Raw genomic sequence first — 23,829 nt, forward strand, 5'->3', positions numbered from 1 at the left:
GTTGTACCACCTCTGCAAGATCGGAGCAAAAAATTAAACAATGTTGGACTCCATTGTCTTGTCTTTAAATTTAAGTTGAGCTGCTCTGGTTGTTGTATGTAATTATTTATCTAGTTTTTTATTTTTTAAGACCTTGACTTTTGAAATTGTTGCAGCTTGGATTCTGAATTTGATAAAACTGGAAGAAAAATCTGAATAAAGTTGGAATTTGCAGGTTTTTTTCTCCGCTTACTTGTGCTTTCAAACACAAAACGTAAAAAAGAAATGATATTTTGTAAAATATTTCTAAATTATCTGACAACTATTTACATTTAGTCCATTTTTCAACCTCAATGGATGGCAATGGGAAATATAAAAGTAAGACAATAACTGGGGACCATTAATGACAATGATAAAACACATGGCAAATGGAGACAGACAACACCGGCACCCACACATAGAGGAAATTTAGTCTCTCCAATTAATGCATGTTTCTTTTTTTAAATATTGGAGGAATCCAGAGTGCCCTGAGAAAACCCACACAGGTACAGGGAGAACCTCTAGCCTATGATGCAGCCAGTTGTGCCACAAATTGGTAGTGGCATGGGGGCTGAGTTGTTGAGTGGCTTATTGCTTTATTTTATTTTATTTTTTTAAAAACACTTATGGGTAGAATATAGTGGAAGGTAAGACTAATAATTAAAACAATATGTTGTCCAGTAATTCAACAAAGACACTGATCTAACATTACTAGTTGTAGCACATAGATGCAGAGGCATATTACATTAACCATGATAAAAGCTTTCTTTTTTAATGAAAATCTCCTTTTATTTTTTTAACACAACCCCAAAACATAAAAAAAGAGAAATGGTGTGACTACCAGACATTTCTCAGCATTGAACATGTACGTATGCTTGTCTTCTTTGTCAATTTGAAACGACTGCTCATCAGTAAATGCCATAGGTTTGCTCCTTTCCATCTCTGTATCTGTCCAGGTAGCGTAGAGGTTGTCCTTTGGGGTATTTCACTTGCGGTGGGTGGTAAACTGGAGGGCGGATGAATTCAAACACAGGCTCTCGCATCTCTGCAAGTGAAGATATTCATCATTAAACATGAGTGATAAGCCATGATACACTAATAAGATTCGTTTTTGGAGGCCGCGATACAGATTTACTCACTGAGTGTATTGTGGAAGGTGCTGGTGACAGACTCATCCCACTGGCACTGGAAGAACGCCAGACCGGCTGGTGTCATGCTGTCCTGATGTTTTCTGTCGAAATCCACTGTTTTGAACGTACGGTCTACCAGTGAATGACTACGGAAAAAAAGCAACAATCGCTATTGTTATTTGTTATGCATGCGGTAAAAATGTCAATTCCCTGTAAGAACTCAAAGCCTGCCCAAGTTATGGGAGGCAAAGATCACGCTGCTGCCCACCATAGAGACGGCCTTAAATCTTCCTGGAAGCGTATGGGCCCCCCCTGCTGGAAAAGGACGTAAATGTAGCGGTGGAAGCCCGTTCCTCTTGCGGGAAAAGGAGCCAGATAGTGACATAGTTGTTCTCCAGCCTGGACCGCTCCACCTGGTATATTCCCACTGTGGAAATACGAGTCAAAGTCGTCGTCATCACACGTTATCACGCATCGCTACTGTCCAATGAAAAGCACTTACAGTGCGACACCGCTAAATTGCGCTTCTGATTAGAAAAACAATGCAATTACGAACATATGCTATAACTGAAATAGTTGCTATTAAGTTTTACACCATAAACAAATGCATTGCCTATGTACAGTGACATCTCTTACCAGTTGCGGTGGTTGTAGTAGATGTAGGAACAAACTTTTAAAATATTTATATTATGCCTACTTATTTCATGATTGGTAAAAAAAAAAAAAAGTTTGCACGCTTTGAATGAAAGTTTCTGATACTTGCTGTCCAACCCTAATATTATCATATTTTTATTATATTTTAGGCGGCACGGTGGGTCAGCTGGATAAGCGTTGCTAAAACGTGATTTCCATTCATGTTTGAAATGTGCATTTCATATTCAAATTGGCAAAGTGGGTGGCACGGTGAACCAGCTGGAAAATGTTGGCCTCACAGTTCTGAGGTCCGTGGTTCATACCTGGAACCCGCCTGTGTTGAGTTTACAAGTTCTCCCTGTGCCTGCGTGGGTTTCCTCCGGGCACTCCGGTTTCCTCCCACATTTCAAAAACACACAACATTAATTGGACACTCTAAAATTGCCCCTAGGTGTGATTGTGAGTGCAGCTGTTTGTCTCGATGTGCCCTGCGATTGGCTGGCAACCGGTTCAGGGTGTACACCGCCTCCTGCCCATTGACAGCTGGGATAGGCTCCAGCACTTCCCTTGACCCTCGTGAGGATAAGCAACGATGAAAATAGATGGATGGATGGATATGATATTTTCTCATATTTTACAATACAAGGGTTTTGATCAAGCATTATATTGTGATTACCAGCATAATTTGGATTTGAAAATAGTGTTAACAATACATAAACTATCTCAGTGCACGTGTGCAAAATAAAAGCCTCTTCTTGAGCAAACCCTTTAATCACAGGTGTCAAACACGAGGCCCGGGGCTTGGATCCGGCCAGCAATATGATTTTATTTGGCCTGTGGAAGCAAATCAACTTCCATGATTCTTGTGAGAATTTCAAATTGTCATACATGATAACATTGATATTTTATAAGCATTTTTGAGTTACCAAATATGAACAATGGTTGCAAAACATTACCCTTGATTTCTGATTCTTTAAAATTTTGATGGTTTTGCAATCATAACAGCCCTCTGAGGGAAACCTTATCTAAAATGACAAAAATGAGTTTGCCACCCCTGCCTTAAATCTATACCTGGAATTGTCTCCTGTTCAGCTAATAAACATCTTTGGTTATCATTTGAAAAATTATGATCCATATACTTCATTGAGCAGTGATTTTAAAGGGATTTGGGGGAAAATTGTTTTTTTTCATGAGATTGTATTGAAAGCCTCAATATGAATCGAGTAAAACTTTAGCTGTTTGCCTATTTCTGATTATTTTGTTTGTGAGCAAGCCTTTCTGCAATAATGCCCCAATTTTACATCACAATGGGGATAATATACCTAATATCTACCCACATGCCATGTTTGTCCATCCATTGCATGATCAGCTAGGCAGTTGTTCACTTCCCCCACATTTTAACACTGAAGTTTGCTTCTACAAAAACATTTGCTGGTTATAAAATCAAATAAAACTATCATTTGAATTTCTTACACAAGCCAGTGCAGGTATTCAGCTTCATTATCGAGAAGATGTTCATCTGAAAAACACAAAAATATGTTTGATGTTGAACACTAACATATGAGAATTTTTAGATGGTAGCTGCATTGTACTAAAACGTGCAGCCCGACCTGGTGAGGTGAGGAGGAGGGTCCAAAGCGAGCCCTCATCAGCATCAAAGCTGACTACAGGAGCAGATGCTGCCTGGGTGAGAAAGTCAAACAAGCATAAGGAAAATGCATTGCAAGCAGCCGTTGTTACACTGCCCATACTTCTGTTGGTGTCAGCGCATTCCCATAATGCACTTGACTGCCGGTTCCCTGGTTATAGCGGATCCGAAGAGGTATTTGAGGCAGGAAATACGCCATCGGGAAAAGATCGCTGAAGACCCCGTAGTGGTCTGCCAGTCTTTTTATATGAAATGGGCCACTGCTCTTCTCCCATATTTCCTGCACGCGATTCGCAGATATCTTGACTGAGACAGAAAACGTGATCACTAAATTACAAACTAGGTCCAAAGTAGTCCATCCATTTATCTTCTATATTATTATAATTTCAGTACCGTCGTGATTGAACCTACATGTGCGCAAACGACATTCCCTCTCCAAGTCAACATTCTTCTTGTTCCCCTTCATCACCTGCCTCCTTGCTCTCAGTTCATCGGTTCTAGAGTGTCGATACCAAGGTAGTCCGATATTCACCCGTGTTGCACCTGACAAAACACACAAATCACAAAAAGATCAAGGTTTAAGCAGTGAACATGTATCTTGATTTTTCTAAACCGTAATGATAATTGGGGTAATTTTGAGCAACACCAGGTCCAATTAAAATCACCAAATGTATGACTGTCGTATGTCTCAAAAATAATTTTCTGACCAAATTATCTTGCCATACACTAATAAAGGAGCAGCTGGTGTGTATCGAGTGTTTGCGCATCTCCCAAGTCAATAAAAATGTTCACTGTACTGTTCCCCACTTTAAAAGGATAATATGGTGGCGTCCTCTCTTGTCTCTCACCATGTTCCGGATCCTCCTTCTCCAAATAACCTTGATAGGTCTTCCACCAGACCAGCTTGTTTTTCGCATCTTCAACCTGTCTCAAGTAACGGTTGAAGCTGCGATATTTCTCGATTGTGTCAATGTTTTGAACATCAATGTCTTCATTTGGCATCGGACCCAAGGGAGGACTCCGTCGACAGAGGAACACTGTTATGTGGAAATGCACAAATATTTTTAGTTATTATTCTATGTAGTTTCCTGTACACCATGGAAAACTAACCCAAGAATACATTGCTATTTCAACTATTAACTTCATCATATTTTTATTGATTTATATACGCTACATACAGCTCAGTGTGAAGCAAGATGAATACATTTTAACAGAGAAGAGTGGCAACTTTTCACGGGCACACTTAAACAGAGCACTACTTAATCAAGCTAATCGTTGATACTAAAACTTTATAAATAAGCGAAAATTTCAACATTTCACTTCATCAATTAGTGAAAGTTTGATTATTTCACTTTTTCAATTTCACTAATAGTTGTCTTTTAAAATATTACGGCACAAGCGAATGTGAGCACAGGATATGAGTCTAAGCAGCGTCCGCACCCAGCATTAAAATAAGTGCACACACTAAACAGCATGTCTTGAACAAATAAAACTACCCAAGCGTCATTACTTTTCCCTGTTGTGCTAAAAGTCCTTGCGTTGTTGACCGTTAAATCAAAACAATTCCCAAGAACACTGACAGCGACCTTGCGGAGCGCCATTTTGGATGGAGCGACGGTGGCCGAAAAAAAAGACATTCATGCTAACTCGTATATTTTTCTTTTCTTTTGTTTTGTTTACATATAGAGTATACTTAAAGGGCCGTTTTTACACGATTACGATACTACATGTTCTGGTACTACTGCTACTAATAATGACGATACTCATATTGATACTACAATATATGTGAACAAAGCACCGATTTTGTTTGTAACTTTTATGGAAATCATTTCTCGGCGCAGCCGATGCGTAGAGGAGGTTCAGTTTGGTGGCCTTAGAATCGCATCCCTGCTCTTTGCATATGATGTGGTTCTGTGCGGTGGAAGATGGATGAATGGATGGATAATAGCTGTCAGTAAAAGCCATTAAAATACATAGACTATAGGAATGTGCGATTTTTAATTTTTCTAGTAGTACTTAAAGGCATCATTTTGTCATCGCTGGGGAAGGGTCACAGGTGACGCTGCATTTTGATACGCTGTCAATTTTGGGAATGATTTGGTTCGTTTCTGTTAAACGCATTGAATAAATTAGAATATCCGCTTTTTATTATTTTTCAGTATGTTTGTCTTGTTCTGAAGCTCCAAGCTGAAGCTGTTCAGGCTCCATTTAGCTTCTCTGTCCACCTTGCTACGTTAATGTGTGTTTAGCTAACTGCGCGACGCTTTATGAGCTGCTTGGTTGCCTGTGTTGCTTTGTTGTCGAATCATCAGTTAGGAGTATGAGACATTTTGGAAGAGGGATATGATATTTATGGTGCGGATCATTTTTATCGTAATTTCCTACCAAATTCACTACAGGTAAGCTATTATTTACGGCATCTTCACCAACCTTTTGTTTATACTCGTCTCAGACACGTTGCTGTTTTTTTTTTTTTCTCGCCCCAACTCGCAGAGATGGATTCTCAGAGCTCCAATAATCTTAAATGTGCCATATGTCTAGACTACTTTCAAGATCCAGGCACCATCCCTTGTGGGCACACATTCTGTCTGAAGTGTATCACTCACCATTGGGACACTAAATCAGTTTCTGGTATTGCACCTGACTGCCCCATGTGCAATGAAAAGTTTGCCGCCCGGCCCATCCTCAAGCGAAACGTGTCCTTGTCGCTCCTGGTGGAATCTGCGAAAAGCAATACCAGCCTGTCCTGCAAAGACTGCATCAGGGAGGAAGTTGGATCCACGTTTTGTGATCATCATCATAAGCCTTTAGTTTATTACTGCAAGCGGGATAAGATGCCGGTGTGCTGCGAGTGTGCCATCACAAGGTGCAAGAACCATGACAAGGACTTGTTGGAGACAGAAAGGAAAAAACAAAAGGTACACAATTCACATTATGTGTCGTAGTGCTGAACACAGTCTCATAGTTCATAGTGTTTTTTTTTTTTTTTTAAAGACACTCTAGCTTCCTGCCTTGTTTAAAAATTGCGACATTACCAACCAATCAATGTCCAATACTGTTCATCCTCATCAAGCTTTGGTTAGCTGGACCCTGCACTGGTCACCAGCCAATTTCAGGGCATATATAGCCCGATAGCTAACCATTTATTCCAGGGGTGCCCAGACTTTTTTAACCCAAGATCTACATCTCAAGCATCCAGCCTCTCGTGACCGATGGGGGTGTGTTTTTTTTTTTTTTTAAAGAATGACAAATAACGAAATAGAATGACCAAGTCACAAAGATCTACCCACTACAAAAAATGCAAAACATATTTATTTTAAAGTATATTGAGGATTCTTTACGTGTAAATGTATGTTTGTGTGCCTTGCATAACCGCATGAGCCAATATTACACAACATAATTAACTTTCCACATTTTTTGTAACTATCTGAGTTCACTTTGATAATCGCTAAACACCATACGAATGAAAATACACACCTGGGCTGTGTCACATCAGTGGATTCGTCTAACCACAGTGAAAAACACTCACAATCTCTGATGTCCTTCCACACATCAGCCGTAGCTTCACAGCGCCGTGTAACTGTACTCCTTTACAGCTGCAGAGATTTTATTGAAGATAATATTTCCTCATTTTTAAAAGATCGGAGCAACGAGTCAGCTATGCCTCTCTTACGTGTGATGTGACAAACCCGGAACGATGCTTCGGTCGCGGCTTTCGCTGTTGAACTATATGGTGTGAAAACTGACTGCTGTGCAGCCAATTGGGATTTTAGTTCATTCACTTTTCTCATTCTCAGCTTGCTTTTTGGCGGAATGTCAGTGTCGTATTTTCCATAAACAGTTTGAAAATGTCGCTCCACATTCCACTACACTGGCAGATGAGGCAAACTCATTTCAAAAATGACATCGTGAAAAAAAGTCCGCCTCACATTCCGTATGAAAGTGATACATTTGTCTTCTTTACTCGAGCATCCATACTAATGTTTAAGATTTCTTAAGCAAGAGCTTAAAATGGGGGGGGGGGACTCACTGACAACGTGTTTTTCTGTACTGTCGTTGTTTGCACAGCTAAAGTAAAAAAAAAAAAAAAATACGACTGGTGTGTCTTTTTTTCACTGCACACTGTCGCGATCGAAACTTCCTCACGATCCACTGGTTGATTGCAATCGATGCATTGAGCACCCCTGATTTATGCCTATCGAGAGTTTAAAGTCTTTAAAGGGCCACAGTCATGAAATGCCTAATTTTTAGTATGTTATTAATGGAAAAAACGGCAGCCGACATGGACCCATGTGTTTTTTCACCACAAAACATGATTTTGACATGGAGCTTTTTTTAACTCCTGGCATGAAAGATCCGCATACTTATGACAGACGTGCTAAATATGTCGATGTGCACGTCAGATGGCGTCAGCTTGCAGACGGCAGTGACTATGAACAATGCTCCCGACAATGGCGCACTCAGCCGCGTGCTACGACAGCGCCGTAAAGCAGCCCGGCTCTGCTCTGTGATAAGCCACTTCAGCCAAGGCTGCTCGTTGGGCTCGCGGACGGCGGCGGCTATCAACAATGCTGCCGACAATGCCGCACTCAGCCGCGTATGACGACAACGCTCGACGGTGTTGTTCATCGCGGACGGCGGCGGGTATGAAGAACGCTGTAAAGCAGCCCGCCTTGGCGCCATGATAAGCCACCTCGGCGCCGAAAATGACCCACGGCCGGGGTTGCTCGTCGTGGCGCCAGGCTGCGATGGCTCATCTCCGCCGCCGCCGAAATGGATCGGACAAGGAGGCAGTTTGGCCGTGATCGCAAATCATCTGAATATGGCTCGAAACAATAGGGTAATATTGCCCTGGTAACTTCACTCGGGTGTGTGATGTTCTCTTCTTCGAAAAGAGCTTCCGTGTCAGAAGGTGTGTGTTCGTCTCCCATAGTGTGGTCCACCGCGTGTTTTCAATGGCGAATGTCCGGGGTGACGTCACGGACAGGGGATGCCGCCAATATCATTTGGATGTCATCGAATCACACTTCCGCAATTTTATTTTTCATATAGACATTGAAGTAAATAATGTTATATGTACACTTGACCTTTAATTACCCTAACATGCATGTTTTCAGAAGGTGGGAGGAAGCTGGAGTAACCCGAACAAATGGGAAGCACATGCAAAGTCCACAGAGGAAGCCTGGAGCCGAGATTTGAACCTCAAAACCGTTGAGGCAGATCTGCTCACCAGGCCATCGTGCGGGCCGAAAAACATGGATATTTGGTGAACTGAAGACTCCAAATTGTCCGTTGGGTTGAATGGTTTATTGTCTGCATGTGCCTGCGATCAGCTACCCACCTTTTGATCAAGTGACATGGCAAATAAATTATCCACTGCAGTGATTGCTACAATGTACCTAATTTATTGAATAATCAGTGCTTTCTGTGACATTGCAGCAAAGCTTTCTCCGCATTCACTCGTTTCTGGGGAAGTAAGTAGCTATGCAAAATAAATAGTGTATATAAATTTGTTGTGGGTTTTTTTTCCCTTTTTTTGTACAGCTTTTACTGGAGAAGAAGAAGGAGGAGGTGGCAAAACTCATTGAAGAAACTGAACAAAGTATTCACCACCTAACTGAAAATATCAGCCTAGCTAAGGTAATTATTTAGTTTAATCCTCACTTGAATGAAATGTACAGTAAATATTAAGTGGAACCCGAATTTAAAAAATCTAATTCGAGGCTTGTTTTATGATTCAAGTCATTTGAATTGATTAGAAATGGATGACATAAGAAAATGTTTTTATATACTGATACATTTTGAAACTTAAAGGAGAAACGTTTTTTTTTTTCTCACAATAGCATGGGGAAAAACTGCAAACTCAGTGCAAACGTCTCACCTGTGAGACAGATGTACTAACCACTACACCTCACTGAAAATGCATCACTATGGAAATACTTACAGTACTCATCGTATGGTGCTGTCAATCTCCAAAGCTCAATAAATGAACCAAACCAACTGTATGATTCTAATCTTAAGTTGTTGTTGTTTTGCAATAACCAGGAGACGATGCAGCAGACATCCAGCCGGGTCACCGTCAAATTTTCCACCCTGACAAAAGTATTGGCTAAGCGGCAGGAGTCCACCGAGCGCTTCATGGAGCAGCAAAAAGAGGCAGTCATGACTGAGGCAACGGCGCGTCTCACTGAGCTGGAGGAGAACGCCAAGAAGCTGCGAGCGAGCCAGGACAAGATAGCAACTCTTCACAACATCTCAGATACAGAACTCATCAAGGTTTGGCATGGCCTCATTAACACTCGCATTTTGTTTTGGCTGGTTCGAATCTCGCCTTGCTGCATTTTTGCTCGCTATTTCATCACAGGCAGGATTCTCTTAATTGTGATGAATGATGGGACAGTAAATGACGTATACAGACAGACAAAAGTAATCAGGCGCTTACTGAAGTCAGTGGTTCCCAAACTTTTTGAACCCCATTCCCCCCCAGAGGATTTGGGCACAAACATCTCTGGACAACCCATACATAGTGCTCGTACTGCTAAGAAACAGCATTCGTTGAGCATTAAATGGCTTTTAATCTAAATTGTCATTAATATTGTGTCAACAAAAGTTGGATTTATGTTTTAAATGTCACGTACTTGTAATGAATCAACTACCAAAGAAAAAATATCTTCTTGTCAGGTTCACCAATCAGACATTCATTAAACAGGACAAAAAAGGAAGCAAAGACACCAGTTCAAGTCTCGCGAGGAGAGAGGAGAGGAACTGTCTCGTACAATTCACCACTGCACTCTCTGATTATCTTCTCCTCAGCACCTCTATTTATTTAGTTTTGAGACACTCCTTATTTACATGGATGTTACAAAAAGGAGACGACAAGCAAAACAGTTTAAAACTGGGTGTACATGTTTGTTCATGTGCGTGTGCATGTGTGGAAGATTGCTAAATACATGTGTGGTCATCATTTCTTTAACAGGCAGCAGTTCTGATGATTAGATGTTTTTGTTCTTGCTATCTCCTGGTAGGAGGCTACCACGTTATCGATGGCAGAGCAAAGCATTTCTTTATTGGAAGCAAATACATGATAATTATGATCACAATTATTCCTACATTTCCCCCCTGTTTATCTTACATTTGCTACCACGTTTTCTAGAGCAGAGCAAAGCATTCTTCATTGCAGGCAGAGACAGTAACTGAATTGGAGCAGAGCAAAGCATTTCTTCATTGCAGGCAGAGACAGTAACTGAATTGGAGCAGAGCAGAGCATTTCTTCATGGATGGATATCATGACACCATGTTTTGTTGAGACTTCCCACCTTGAAATCTGTCGCTGTAAAGCTAACACAAGAAATTAGCCAATGCAACATTAGTAGAAAATATCAGTTAATCATTTACTGTCTTAGTTGTTGGATAAACACTTTTTCATTTCTGACAAGTGGTGTTAGGAGTTGTTTTAGTCATTACTTCCAGGGTACATTGTGTTGGGATTTCTGTTGGAATTACACGCATTAGTGGCTCAGGGCCCATGCATGTGATGTAACTATAGTTTACCTTGTTAGCTGCATTCTACATTAATAACAACCAGTTTTGTTTCCTATTTGTAAAAATGATAATCATAATAATGAAAAAATGTTCCTCAGGCTTTTTCGGTTAAAATACTCCCTCCATAGTATACGTACTCTTTTGTATGGCATTCGGGTTTAAGGTAGCATTAAATTGCAGGGTTCATACTCAGTCTGACCAAAAAAATTTAAGGGCTTTTTAGGGGCATTCTTAGGTGCTGACACGAAAAATTTAGGGCTGACACGGAAAAAATTTAGGGCCGACACGGAAAATTTAGGGCCATCGTGGGAAATCAAGAGTAAGGAAAAAAGACTCATCCAATGGTGCCATCAACCGTTCTTGGTTCATCAAATGTTCCAGTACCTCAGTACCTGTGACAGTGATCACCTGTCGCCCCTTGTGGTAGTTCTCATTGATATGACCATTGTCAACGTCTTCACATAATAGTATGCAGAAAAACAGATTCTAACTACAATTGCAACTATATACACAAATGTCTTCTCCTGATGTCTGTTTCAGCACCCCTACTCTAGCTCCTTGAGCCTACCCAGTGCCTCCTCTATTTGTTGCTGCAGAGGTGCCAAAGTGGCTCTCTTGTCCTTTGCTCTGCCTCTGAGTGCATTGGCCTCCGTGATAAACCTCAGATTCCTCTTTTCTTCTGCCTCCTCACACAGCCTGTCAGCCTTCTCAATAAGCGTTGATATATCAGTCTCTATTCTGGCTTTTTTGGCTTTGAGGTAGTACAGATGAAAAGTGGGCAGCGATGCCAAATGTAGCCAGGTACGAAGTCTTCCTTTCCCCACAGTGGTAGTTTTTAGCAATGTCACTGTCTGGGAACATGACTGCAAACACTTTCGAATTATTTTCACAAGATTTGTAACCGTAATGGCTGCAGATCACTTTTAAAGTCCACACGATCTCTGCCTTTAACGAGTCCGTCTTCGTGTATTGAACTACGTTCACAAAGCCTGAATTCTGGCTGGACAACTGTAGGTGCGTATTAGGGATCACAACCGGGCACAAATAACCGGTTATAACCGGGTTTCGGGTTTTTTTAAAAACCGAAACCGTAATCGGACTTCCGAAATCGGTTAAAATTTCCAATCATTTCTTCCGGTTCCGTTGTTGAAGAACATTCAGTTAAATCTAAGAAACATCAATCATGGCATCGAGGAAACGCTCCAAAGTATGGGAGTAAACTTGTTTTACTGGCAGACATCAAAACACTACTCTCATAACAGGGGGAAACTCTGTGAACTCGTCACTCCGGAAGAGCAACAACAAAAACAGTCTATGCGGAACCCCACGCCCCAACTCGAGGTCCCGCGGGTGAATTACACCACAATGCTATCGGTTTTAAAACCGGTTAATCGTTTTTTTGCTACAGCCGTTCGGTTAAAACCGGTTATGAAAGTCAGCGGTTTTTTGTGATCCCTAGTAAGCATGCACTGCTAGTACCACTGCCTGAAGTTGATGCTTCACTATCTTGATATTTTAGAAACAGATTCATACCAACGGAAGATGAGAGAGTCTTCGCCAAATCAGCGTGTCTCCTGTTTTTCCGGTGCGACTCCAGCGCTTTGACGCCCATCTTTTCAAGCTGGTAACTCTGCTTGCACAGATGGCAGTAAAACATGTGCCGATCTTTTGGATCTCGACGAACCCAGCTCCCAAACTCCTTACTTTCAACCCAAGCTTCTTGAAAAATGCACTTCCCCCTGATACAAGTTGGATCGATGAAAGAACTACACTACGTCGTAACGAAGACAAAGTGAAATGCCTACTCACGGAAACAAACAATGGAATATCGACAAGATGGCGACTGGTTGTCAACACGGTGACTTCCGTTGACAATTTCTGGCTGATTTGGACGCCAGATGGATTGCTGTTTTTTTTTTTTTTTAAATAAAAGATTAATTTATTTTTTAGGGAGAATTTTGGCGGTAGAGGTCCTCCCTTTGATTTTTTTTTTTTTTTTTAAATTTAAGGCCTTTTTAGGGGCTTGACCGGTTTTCGCGGATTTTAAGGACTTTTAGGAGCCCCTAAATGCACCTTTGAAAATTTAGGGGTTTTTAGGGACTTTTAGGGCCGCGTGCGAACCCTGAATTGGCAAATGGTGAGAAGAAAGTGGGGTTTTTCATTTAGCATAAGCCCAAGGATGGAATCCCCACCAATTAGACTCTGCCAAGGAATTGAAAAAGTGCTGAACTGATTCACTAGGAGGCACACATGGTGTCCTCGTCTTATGCCTCATGCCTCCCGCATAGTTGTTTACCAAAGTTATTTGAAATGAGGTTGCGCCTCTATCTTATGTGTGGTAGCCATAGTTGACTGAGTATAATTATTGGTTCTGTTGTTATGTATTTTTGTCAGCTTTACAGGTGTCCAAAAGTAGCATATGACCAAAAATATCATTACGGCTGTCAATGTTGCAGCCCAACATGCTATCATAATATTTAGCCATTTTGAAGTCATGTCGACCAAGTCACCCCTAATTGAGTCAAGTGTCTTTTAAATCTTCACCAGCCTTCAGGTATTTTCAAATACTATAAATCTGCACCCACCGTATGCTGGTCTTTGCTCACCTTTCCCCTTGGGTGACTCAGCTGAGATGACCTTTTACAGTGTGTAAGGTGTATCCACGTGTTTTTTTCTGCGATTTTGTCCATGTCATTCAGCTCTTGCTAAGTCTATGCCAGTGTTCGGATAAAACTGCATGTACAGTAGATGTTAATTCATAAACAGACATAGGATGAATAAACAAACAATAAACAAATAACAGTAATAAGGTTATTAAAGCACAGTAACTTGTTGGTGTAGTGCAGGGATGTCGAACTCATTTCTCTTGACAGCCACGTTGTAGTTCGGGTTTCCCTCAGAGTGACATTTCGAGTGAAGGCAGCGTGAGATCGATTCCCGCTCAGTGATGGTGTCGACATCTGCACTGCGACAAGCTGGCGACAAGTTTGGGGTGTAGTCTTCCGCTGCCCGAAGTTAGCTGGGATTGGCTCCAGCTCTCTCTCCGAATAAATGCAGAAAGGTTGCATCAGGAAAGGCATACGGCGTAAAAAAATCAAAAAGACAGTTACTGTCACACCACCATGACAATGGCACAAAAATGGCTTTGCACATCAATGCTGATAAAATTCCCAATTTGTTTCTAGTCCTATCAAATTGATGCATGTGAAATTTCCTAGTGACACGCCATTAGAAAACAGTTTTTTTTTGTTTTTCAAGAGAAGTTAATAGATATACAGAATCCCCCAACTTTTGTATTTTTTTTTTTTCGCCTTCGTTATCGATTCATACCATTGGTATTATCTCTGGATCTGTGCAAACGACACAATTTTTGAACACATTTTTTGTATGTAGTTATCCAATTTGTTTTGTTTTTATTTTATTTGATCTATTTTTTTTTTTTTTTTTTTTTTTTGGGGTGGGACCTTGAGTGGTTCCCACAGGTACCACTCGAACAGAAAAATGAAAATAACGGGTAGAATTTTCATCCAACACCCAACAGTAAAATTTAACTGTTGCCATTATGACAGCAGTCTCACTCCCATGTGTAACCGGACTACAGCGACCTTGGCAGTGGGAATGAGAACAGCTATTTTACAAGTGGCCAATAAAAACAAATTAGTTTTGTTTGTGTTAACAATGGTTTCAAAATCAAAAAAATTCCTACAATGAACAAATTAACTCAAGTACCTTTTTTCCTTCATCATTTGTCTATCTCTCATTGTGTGGAAAATATTGGTAATTTGTATGCTCTCCCAAACAGTGTTTTGAATGGAATGAGACCCTTACGTGCTTGTCATGTATGTATAGTTAGACTAAATCTATCATTGTCTCATTGCTCCTACGTGTGATTGTGAGTGCGCCTGTTTGTCTTTGTCTCCATGTGACCTGCAATTTGCTGGCAACCACGTCAGGGTGTACGTTGCCTCCTGCCCGTTGACAGCTGGGATAGGCTGCAGCACTCCCCGCGACCCTTGCGAGGATAAGCGGCTAAGAAAATGGATGGAGGGATGAATGGATGTGTAGCTTGAGGAAACTGACCACGTTTTGGATGCACATTCCCTTGTGGATTATGTCGCACACAGATCAAACAAGCCCTACAAAAAAGTTTTTTTGCATACAAATTAAATCCATGCATCATATAATGCCTTTGTACCAAGGCTACCATTCCCCCTGTTGAGACCTGAGACTTTCCATGGCTCAAGATTGCCGCCCACTTAAAAAATGTTTTAAGAATATTTTTTTTTTCGTATCTCTGCTGACATAATTCCCATTTTGTAATGTAGTACCTTATTTTTTCCACATTTTTAGTTCTGCTGGTAAGCTTTGTTGTTGCATTTTGTTCAACACATCATCTCAAAGTATGTCTTCATTGGTTACATGGTCAGCTAATCCCATTAAGGGTTTGGCTGCTGCTTCTTTTGCTGTTTTATCTGTAAATCCATTTCCTAATGATTTTTGTCTGTATTTGATGTGTGTACTGCACATTTACATATGGCTATTTCTTTTGGTAATTGAACTGCTATGAGCAAATTTTGTAGTAGCTCTGCATGTGTCACTGTGTTCCCTGTAGTTGTCGCTATTCCTCTATTTTTCCAGTATTGTCTGTGTAGATTGTGATACCACCGTGAATACAGCAGCATCTGGTCTCAGATTGTTTAAGACTGTCCAATAATATATTGTCTGTACAGTTCAGTCGTCCCAATCCAAATCCGGTTCTTTTTCTGTCCAATCAGGAACATTTCATACTACCAAAACAAATTGTCCCAAACTCTCCCACTCCTGTTGTTTTTCCTCCTTGTGTAGTGCATTTAGTTTGTCAGTCAGTCTTGTTCCTGTCACCACGACTTATATACCATCTGAGTACAGATAATCATGATTTTATCTGGTGTGGGCTGTTATAAGTTTATCTTATACTACATTGTGACATGTAATGAGTCACTTCCTACGTCATTTTGTGGTTGTTCAATCACGTCTTCAGCTGTTTGCAGAAAGAAATCTCCTGTTCTTGTGGGAGGTTTGTTTGGAATATGTAAGGTGTAATAATAGAGCGGTGGATTCCTATTTTGTAAGATATTTAACTGTCCTCCCGGTAATTCCTTTTTTTTCTTTTTACTTCTATTTTTCCTGTCAGAGAGGGAATTAAGCGCAGTCCTAGTTTCAGCAAGCCATCTCTTCCCAAAAAACGTATGGGACAAATTAAAAAGTTGCATTTTGCGAGCATTTAGTTGTGATATTTTTAATGGAGAGATGGCTGCTCTCTTCCTCATCTGCGGCCACAATTATTAAATGTTTCGCATAAAACTCCTTAAATTTCTCCTTCCTCTGTCAGAAAGGTGTCAACTTTCTTTTTCTTATTATGTAGCACTCTTTCTGCGTGTAGTGCTTGGTTAACGTATTGTTACAGGCTGCCAGTTGGTTTGTCAACCCAATGTTTTTCAATCCATTGTTTTATAGGATTATTTGAATTCACATGAAGAGCATTTTTTTAATTGCCTTTGATACACACTCCCTGGAGTGTGATCTTCAGGAATGCCACTGTTTGCTTTAAAACATGCATTTATTCCAATTCTATATTCTTCAAATGGTTCATTGTTGTTTTATTTTGCTCTTGCAATGGTAGAAAAAAATTGCTTTTTTTTTTTAAATCTAGCAGAAGTGCGGGATATTAACCCTTGAACTCCCTGCTGGTGTGAGAAAGTACTTTGCTGTCATCCAAATTTGGTGTACTTCCACACCATTTAAGTGGTAAGATTTTCTCAAGTCTTCCGTTCCCTGGACGAATTATGTTACATCAACTTTATGAAATGTGATACCTTTTATGGCCGTTTTCACATCATCTTGAGTCCAGCTTTTTTTTTTTTTTTTTTTTTTTTTGGGGGGGGGGTTGTGTGTGTGTTTCTCTTATTTTATCCTGCAGGTTAACTATATATATTTTTGTGTGTATGTTGAGCTGGCCAGCAAAGTCATATTGTTATCCACAAATTTAGATGTTTTGTTTTAGTAGGACATTTGCTTTCTACAAACTTCTAGTCCTTACACATCATTATTTTTTTTTTCAGATGTTGTGTTTCAACTATTTTGCTATTTATCAACTATTTTGCTCTTTGTTTTTCCCCTGTTGTAGTCAGTGGTTCACCTTGGGTGACTATACTGACTTCCCCCTAACAGGGTGACAATTACGTTCCGTTTGAGGTAATTCTCAAGCTTCTACCACAAGTGGCGGAGAATTGACCCCTCCGTACAAGGCACTTAACCACGCCTCCTGAAGTTACGTCACCCCACGCTTGCTAACCTCAGACAAACAATTAGCAAAAATGGCGGCGTAGGAAGAAAAGACGAGAGCGAAATTGTCCGATTTAACCCGCTGATTTTTCACTCGCATTCTTACCGAATAGTGAAATATCGTTGAAGAGCAGACAGCAGGGCTTCAAGTATTTCAGATAGGGGTATTTCAATGCTATTTCCATGCATATCGACGGAGAAACCATCGATATTAGCGCAAGATCTTTCCGGAGTCAGAGGAAGACCGAGAAGCCACATAATATAATATATTATAACCCAAAGACGAATTCGTCATTGACAGTTTTCTATTTTCGTGTTACCTATCACACTTGTGTGCAGTATCTGTATGTGTATCTGTATAGCAGTTTGTGACCCGCCGTATGAAGGAAAAGAAGAAGGCGAGGCTTGATTTACGAGTTGTTTCTCTCGTTTTCTTTGTGTAACATCACGCGCTTCCCTCAATAATTATTCTTGAATTAGTGCCGAACCTACGTAAGTCCCGACCGAGTACGACAATCACTACTTTAGTGTCCTCAAACATCCTTCCTTCAGTCTTGGTGTCTCGGTGCACGTCGAAGGCTTTTAGGACTCGCTAGTCCGGTTTAGCTTAGCTCGCTAGCCAGCAACAAAGAGACACGTTTGTGCAGTCAGGTCCTCGCAAAGTATCACTCAACACAGATCAAGTGTGTCAATCATTCACACGTAGCTATGTTATGCAAGCGAAGAACTGCTAATTCATTTATATGAGACATGTATTGAAAATCAAATATAGGGCTTGCCTTCTGCAAACATATCAGTTCGGGTTGATTTTAGATGAATTCAGTTGATCATGCCGTCTTCCACAAAGTTTGATCCATCGAAGGCATTTTTCGTACTCGGTCTTCGGTTTTGGAAAGGGTACGAATTGAACTCCACCAACTAGCCTATCAGGATACCTGTCGTCACCATTACAAAGTCCGTGACTACACCTCTTAACCATATCTATTGTTAAGGAACCCAAATACGTGATAAAACGCGAACAAAAGCTATACTGGACGGTGCGACTTTGTCAGAGGTAATGGCGGACGCCAACATTTATGCAGATCTCTGGCCTCTGATTGGTCAGCGACGCAGATGATGCAATTTCTACGGAGGGGTCAATTCTTACCCCTGCATCCTCAAACAGTTGTCACTCAATTTCCTGTTCAAATGAGGTAGCGAACCTCCACTCACACTTTTACACATGCACACGTTTCACGGAGCTCACGTACAGGGCACACCTTGCCCTTTTCTCAGTTTTATAGACTAATTAGTCTACTCGATAGTGACTAGTATTCTCGAGGTTTGGTTCTGTCGCAGTCACTCAGACGTGCATTCACTCATTCCTCATGAGTGTGGGAGTTTCCTACTCACCAGAGATGTCTTCACTTCCTTCGGCTTCTCGTCAACCCTCAGCCTCCAAGCGCAAAGTCGAGGCCCAGTCCCGGAAAGGGTCTCAAGTGCCGTGGCCACGGTCTTTGCCTGGACGTCGACTCGGCCCCTGGAAACCTCAGGTATCTTGAGATCCGGCTCGAAGGACCAAGTAAATGTCAGGTTCACCAATCAGACATTCATTAAACAGGACAAAAAAGGAAGCAAAGACACCAGTTCAAGTCTCGCGAGGAGAGAGGAGAGGAACTGTCTCGTACAATTCACCACTCTCTGATTATCCTCTCCTCAGCACCTCTATTTATTTAGTTTTAAGACGCCCCTTATTTACATGGCTGTTACAAAAAGGAGACGACAAGCAAAACAGTTTGAAACAAGGTGTACATGTTTGTTCATGTGCGTGTGTGGAAGATTGCTGAATACATGTGTGGTCATCATTTCTTTAACAGGCAGCAGTTCTAACAGTTCTGATGATTAGATGTTTTTGTTCTTGCCATCTCCTGCTAGGAGGCTGCCACGTTATCTAGGGCAGAGCAAAGCATTTCTTCATTGAAAGCAAATGTATGATAATTATGATCACAATTATTCCTTACACTTCTCTTCTGATAGGAATCAATGCTCGTAGAAGTTCCATGCCTGAAGAAAATACCCTCGGACGTGACTTATCACCTGCAGGATCGATTAAGCGGCATCATGGAAGTCCTGACCCGAATGTCTAAGCTGGTGGTTGAGGACCTCGAAAGAGCTGTATGCACCGTTGTGGGTCAGGACGTCGAAGGTAAGCACCAAGAATTCCTCCGCTCTTCTTCTTTGCTCAGTCTTGCTGCCTGTGTGTTCTCATGGCTCTCATCGGTTTCCGCCAGGTTCTCCTCAGGAGAAGAGACCCATTCTGGCTGTGGTTCCCAGTCCAGCTGCTCCGTGCTACCCTGGTGGCAAGGAGGGCCTCAATGCTTGTAAGTCTTCTCTTGAATTTGACGTCAAACTAAGCTTCTCCCTTTTTACCCACCGTCACGAATGATGCGTAGCAAAACCTTTGCTTACCTCATAAGACTTCAGGTTAGCGAGCATCAATTGGATTTTACTGTCTTTTGCTTTTTCCTGCCAGAAATCGCTTATCTTTCAAAACAATGTCTAGCAACAAAAACCCAGTAGCCTTTGTCCCCCAGAGTAAAACATTTAATTTGACCATTATCAGTGATTCATTAATAAAATACACTTCATTTGTCTTGTCTTTTTTCCCCTTTATTAAGGTCATAATAGTCTTCACTATGCGTATTTTTTGTCATTTTTAATAAAAAAAAAAAAGACAGACATATCCCTGTCAACACCTGTGATGAGTAAAACCATTAATTTCTTGTCTCCTTCACTCCAGACATGTGCTCCCTGACATTTGACCCCAGCACAGCCAACGGCAATTTGGTTTTGTCCCAAGAGAACCGGAGAGCGCAGCACCTGACTTCGGGTATGCGTCCAGTGGTCGAGCACGAATCCCGCTTTGATCACACCTGGCAGGTGCTTTGCAGCCAGGGCTTCAAACACGGCCTGCACTACTGGGAGATGGAGGTCTCCAAACCGTGGGCCTACCTGGGGGTACGTGTTGCTTTTCCATATTTCAATTGTGCTGATCTGAGATACAAACAGTAGATAATAGTGGGTAAGCACATCTACTGTACACTTGAGAGGTCCTGGGTGTGAATCTCAGAAGTGGTTTGTATTTTCTCACTAGACTCGTGTGGGTAATCCAGTTTACTCCTACAAAAAGGGCAAAGTTAGTTTAATGAAGACTGAATTGTCCAGTAGTGTAATTGGTTGTTTTTTTGTTTTTGTTTTTTGCCCTTCAATTGGCTGGTGACCAGTCCAAGTTTGCCTTAAACTAAATTTAACATTGTTTTGACTTTCAAAATTTTCAGCAAGACAAAAATAGTTTGAATATACAAGATCTTATTCACATTTTCACTCATTTTAGGGACAAAAAGTCTTTTTAAATTTTTTTTTCTTTACTTTTTTTCCAGTGTACCTACACTGATGGATTCATTTTAGTGTTTTAAATAAAGATTAAGAATATCAAAAGTAGTGTTTGAAGCAAGAGTTCAGGGGTTGGGGGGGGTGGTTAAACACCCTTTAGTGAAAAACTTACCATTTTATGTTATGTAAGTGATATAAGATGGTGCCATAGTGATGACAGGTTAGAGCAAGGGTGGGCAAACTGTGGCCCGTGGCCCACATCTGGCCCATTGACAATTTCAATACGGCCCACCAAAGACTGGTACATAATTGCCCAAATCATACCAAAATGATGAATACTGGTACATTCATATGACTTTGTCTGTAATGCTGAATGATTCCAGCAGATTGCACTGTAATGGCCACTGGTTCCAGTTGTACATTGAGTTGAAGATAGCTGGGTTTGGCTCAAGCACTCACGTGACCTTTGTGAAGATAAGCAGCTCAAAAAATGGATGGCTAGATAGATGGATGGAAGTAATGTAACATGAGTAACCTAGCATTGTGACAATAGTAATGTTGAGGACATGAACAGCAACTTTTCCCCAAGCTAAATCCTTCCATTTGTTAGGAGTTGATCCAGTTCAAGTTAAAAAGGAGCAGATCCTCAATTGGGATACTCAGCATGACTGGACGATGACTGTTTAGCCGAGCAGATGAAGACATTCTTTTCCCGTCCTCAGGTGACTTACAACACCATCCCCAGGAAAGAGAAGGGTCGGAGGTGCATGCTGGGTATGAACGAACTGTCCTGGAGCTTGCAGCTGGACGAGAAGCAGCTTAATGCCTGGCACAACGGCCGCAAGGAGACCCTGGATGGATCTTCTCAGCACGGCCGCGTCGGCTTTTTGCTGGACTATGAGACGGGGATGCTCACCTTCTACGGAGATGGACACATCAAGCTTCACGACTTCCACTGTGCCTTCACCCAGGAGCTCTTCCCTGCTTGCTGGATCGGAGAGGGCGTCAGTGTCACACTGTGCGCTGCATGAGTGTGCATTTTGCTTTTTATTTAAACTGAGACATTTATTACAAATGTCCTCAATTGTAGATGAAAAACAGTGGGGGGAAATGATCGGTCAAAAATGGGTAAAACTGCACTATTGTTTATAAAAATGATAAGTTATTCATATTATTGGGTAAAATAATTAAGTGCATTTGATCACTTAGCAAAAACAAGTCGGCATCTGTTTGCAAGCATAGTGATGAAATATTTTGGCTCACTTCTTCTAACTAAATCTTTCACTTGTCAGGTTCGAAGGGTGACCATGACCTTAAAATTATTCTCGTGTTTATCTACATGTTTGTTTCCCTAGGAGTACGTTTTGGGTGCTGGAAGATCCTTAAGTATGTCTCCCATTTATTGGCCCCTCAGTGAGGTGGTCGTGAGTTGAGAGCCGGAGTAATTAGTAATTGTCCAAAGTTATCTAGCACATTGACACACGCCTGTCCATTTGTGGGAATGGGAGAAATCTGGCTCAGTGTTAGGTGATCTACTACTTATTTCACGGATCACTTCACATTTACCAATAGTACTCTAGACCAGGGGTACTCAATGTTTCGAGGCAGTTTCGGTTGATTGCGACAGCGTGTCGAGAAAAAACAACAAAAGGACATGAGCCGTATTTTATTTTTAACTTGAGCTCACCGCGCATGTGCAAGCAACGACAGTACAGGAAAAGACGCTGTCAGTGAGTTCCCCTCTATTTTAAGCTCTCACTTAAGAAATCTTAATAATAAACAATAAGTATGGATGGTGCAGTAAAGAAGATAAAAACGTATCATTTTCATACGGAATAGGAGGCGGACAATTTTTTTAACTCATTTTCTAAGTGCATTTGCCTCATCTGCCAGTGTAGTGAAATGTGGAGTGGCATTTTCAAACTGTTCATGGAAAATACGACACCGACATTCTGCCGAAAAGCACACTGAGAATGAGAAAAGTGAACGAACTAAAATCCCAATTGGCTGCATAGCAGTCACTTTTCACACAATATAGTTTGGCAGCGAAAGCCACCACTGAAGCATCGTTCTGTTCTCATCACATCATCGTTAATAACAAGAAGTCCTTCCAAGATGGAGGGATGGTAAAAGAGGCATAACTGACTCGTTGTTCCAATCTTTTCAAAATAAGGCGGAAATACTATCTTCAATAAAATCTCTGCACTTGTAAAGGAGTACAGTTACACGGCACTGTGAAGCCACAGCTGATGTGTGGAAGGACATCGGAGATTGTATTCTCACTGCAATTGGACAAATCCACAGATGTGAGTGACGCAGCCCAGGTGTGCATTTTCATTCCTACAGTCTTTAGTGATCAACAACGTGAACTCCGATAGTTATAAAAAAATGTGTAAAGTTGAATATGTTGTGTAATATTGGCTCATGCGGTTATGCAAGGCATTCAAACATACATTTACACATAAAGAATCTTCAATATACTTCAAAATAGGAAAATAGCTTTGTGACTTGGGTCATTCTATTTCATCATTGGTCATTCTAAAAAAAAAAAAAAAAACGTCCGGCCCTGCCCCTGCCCCGGTTGATCGCGAAAGGCTAGATACTTGAGAAGTGGATCTTTGGGTAAAAAAGCTTGGGCACCCCTGCTCTTGACTCTTACCATTATCAACAAGGAGAACAATTGGAAGTGTCTTTGTGAGTACATTTACAAATTGAGCAGGGGATTAAATAAGGACTTTCCTCATTGTGTATCCACCTGTTGGAGGAAGCTGAAGCGTATTCCAGTCAACTGCTTTTTTCCAAAAGACATGTCAGATATGGGAATAACTACACTACCAATGCCAATAGTTGTCCTTTTTTTTTAAAGTGTAATTCCTTTTAAAATCTTTTTAACTGTGGACAATAAGCATTGTTGCACATGTGACCATTTTTTACTTTGAAAAGATGCATTATGTAATGTATATCCATCACTCATTGTGAAGTGTAGCATGATGCGGAATGTTTTTTGTTTTCCCAGGCTTTCGCCTTTAAATTGCCATTCAGTATTTGGTGATTTTACTGGTACATCTCAGTAAATTACGAGTGTCCAAACATTAATTGGGTATTTTAATTTAATAAGTGAAACTCAGAGATGTATTATGCAGTGACATTTCATTATTTACA

The 23,829-nt window shown here is 41.0% G+C and overlaps 2 protein-coding genes across 3 annotated transcripts; one reads left to right on the forward strand and one right to left on the reverse strand.

Annotated features, from left to right (window-relative positions):
• Positions 1-711: 711 nt before the first annotated feature.
• Positions 712-5,993, reverse strand: mrpl38 (mitochondrial ribosomal protein L38). Of its 2 annotated transcripts, none has more exons than XM_061809783.1 (9): positions 4,946-5,088; positions 4,278-4,466; positions 3,841-3,972; positions 3,533-3,735; positions 3,392-3,464; positions 3,255-3,300; positions 1,417-1,575; positions 1,158-1,294; positions 712-1,063 (listed from the first exon to the last, which is right to left on the reverse strand). In XM_061809783.1, the coding sequence occupies exons 1-9, from the start codon at positions 5,064-5,066 to the stop codon at positions 927-929; spliced, it is 1,197 nt and encodes a 398-aa protein (XP_061665767.1). In that variant the 5' UTR covers positions 5,067-5,088; the 3' UTR covers positions 712-926. The 2 variants fall into 2 exon arrangements, with proteins under 2 accessions (XP_061665767.1, XP_061665768.1); XM_061809784.1 differs by lacking the exon at positions 4,946-5,088 and adding an exon at positions 5,860-5,993 and having other exon boundaries at positions 755-1,063.
• Positions 5,229-23,695, forward strand: trim65 (tripartite motif containing 65). Its single transcript, XM_061809776.1, has 8 exons — positions 5,229-5,828; positions 5,923-6,347; positions 8,974-9,069; positions 9,475-9,705; positions 19,312-19,480; positions 19,566-19,655; positions 20,075-20,292; positions 21,390-23,695. The coding sequence occupies exons 2-8, from the start codon at positions 5,925-5,927 to the stop codon at positions 21,696-21,698; spliced, it is 1,536 nt and encodes a 511-aa protein (XP_061665760.1). The 5' UTR covers positions 5,229-5,828; positions 5,923-5,924; the 3' UTR covers positions 21,699-23,695.
• Positions 23,696-23,829: the final 134 nt, after the last annotated feature.

This window comes from Syngnathoides biaculeatus, chromosome 22, assembly GCF_019802595.1.
Source record: "Syngnathoides biaculeatus isolate LvHL_M chromosome 22, ASM1980259v1, whole genome shotgun sequence".
Classification (NCBI taxonomy): domain Eukaryota; kingdom Metazoa; phylum Chordata; class Actinopteri; order Syngnathiformes; family Syngnathidae; genus Syngnathoides; species Syngnathoides biaculeatus.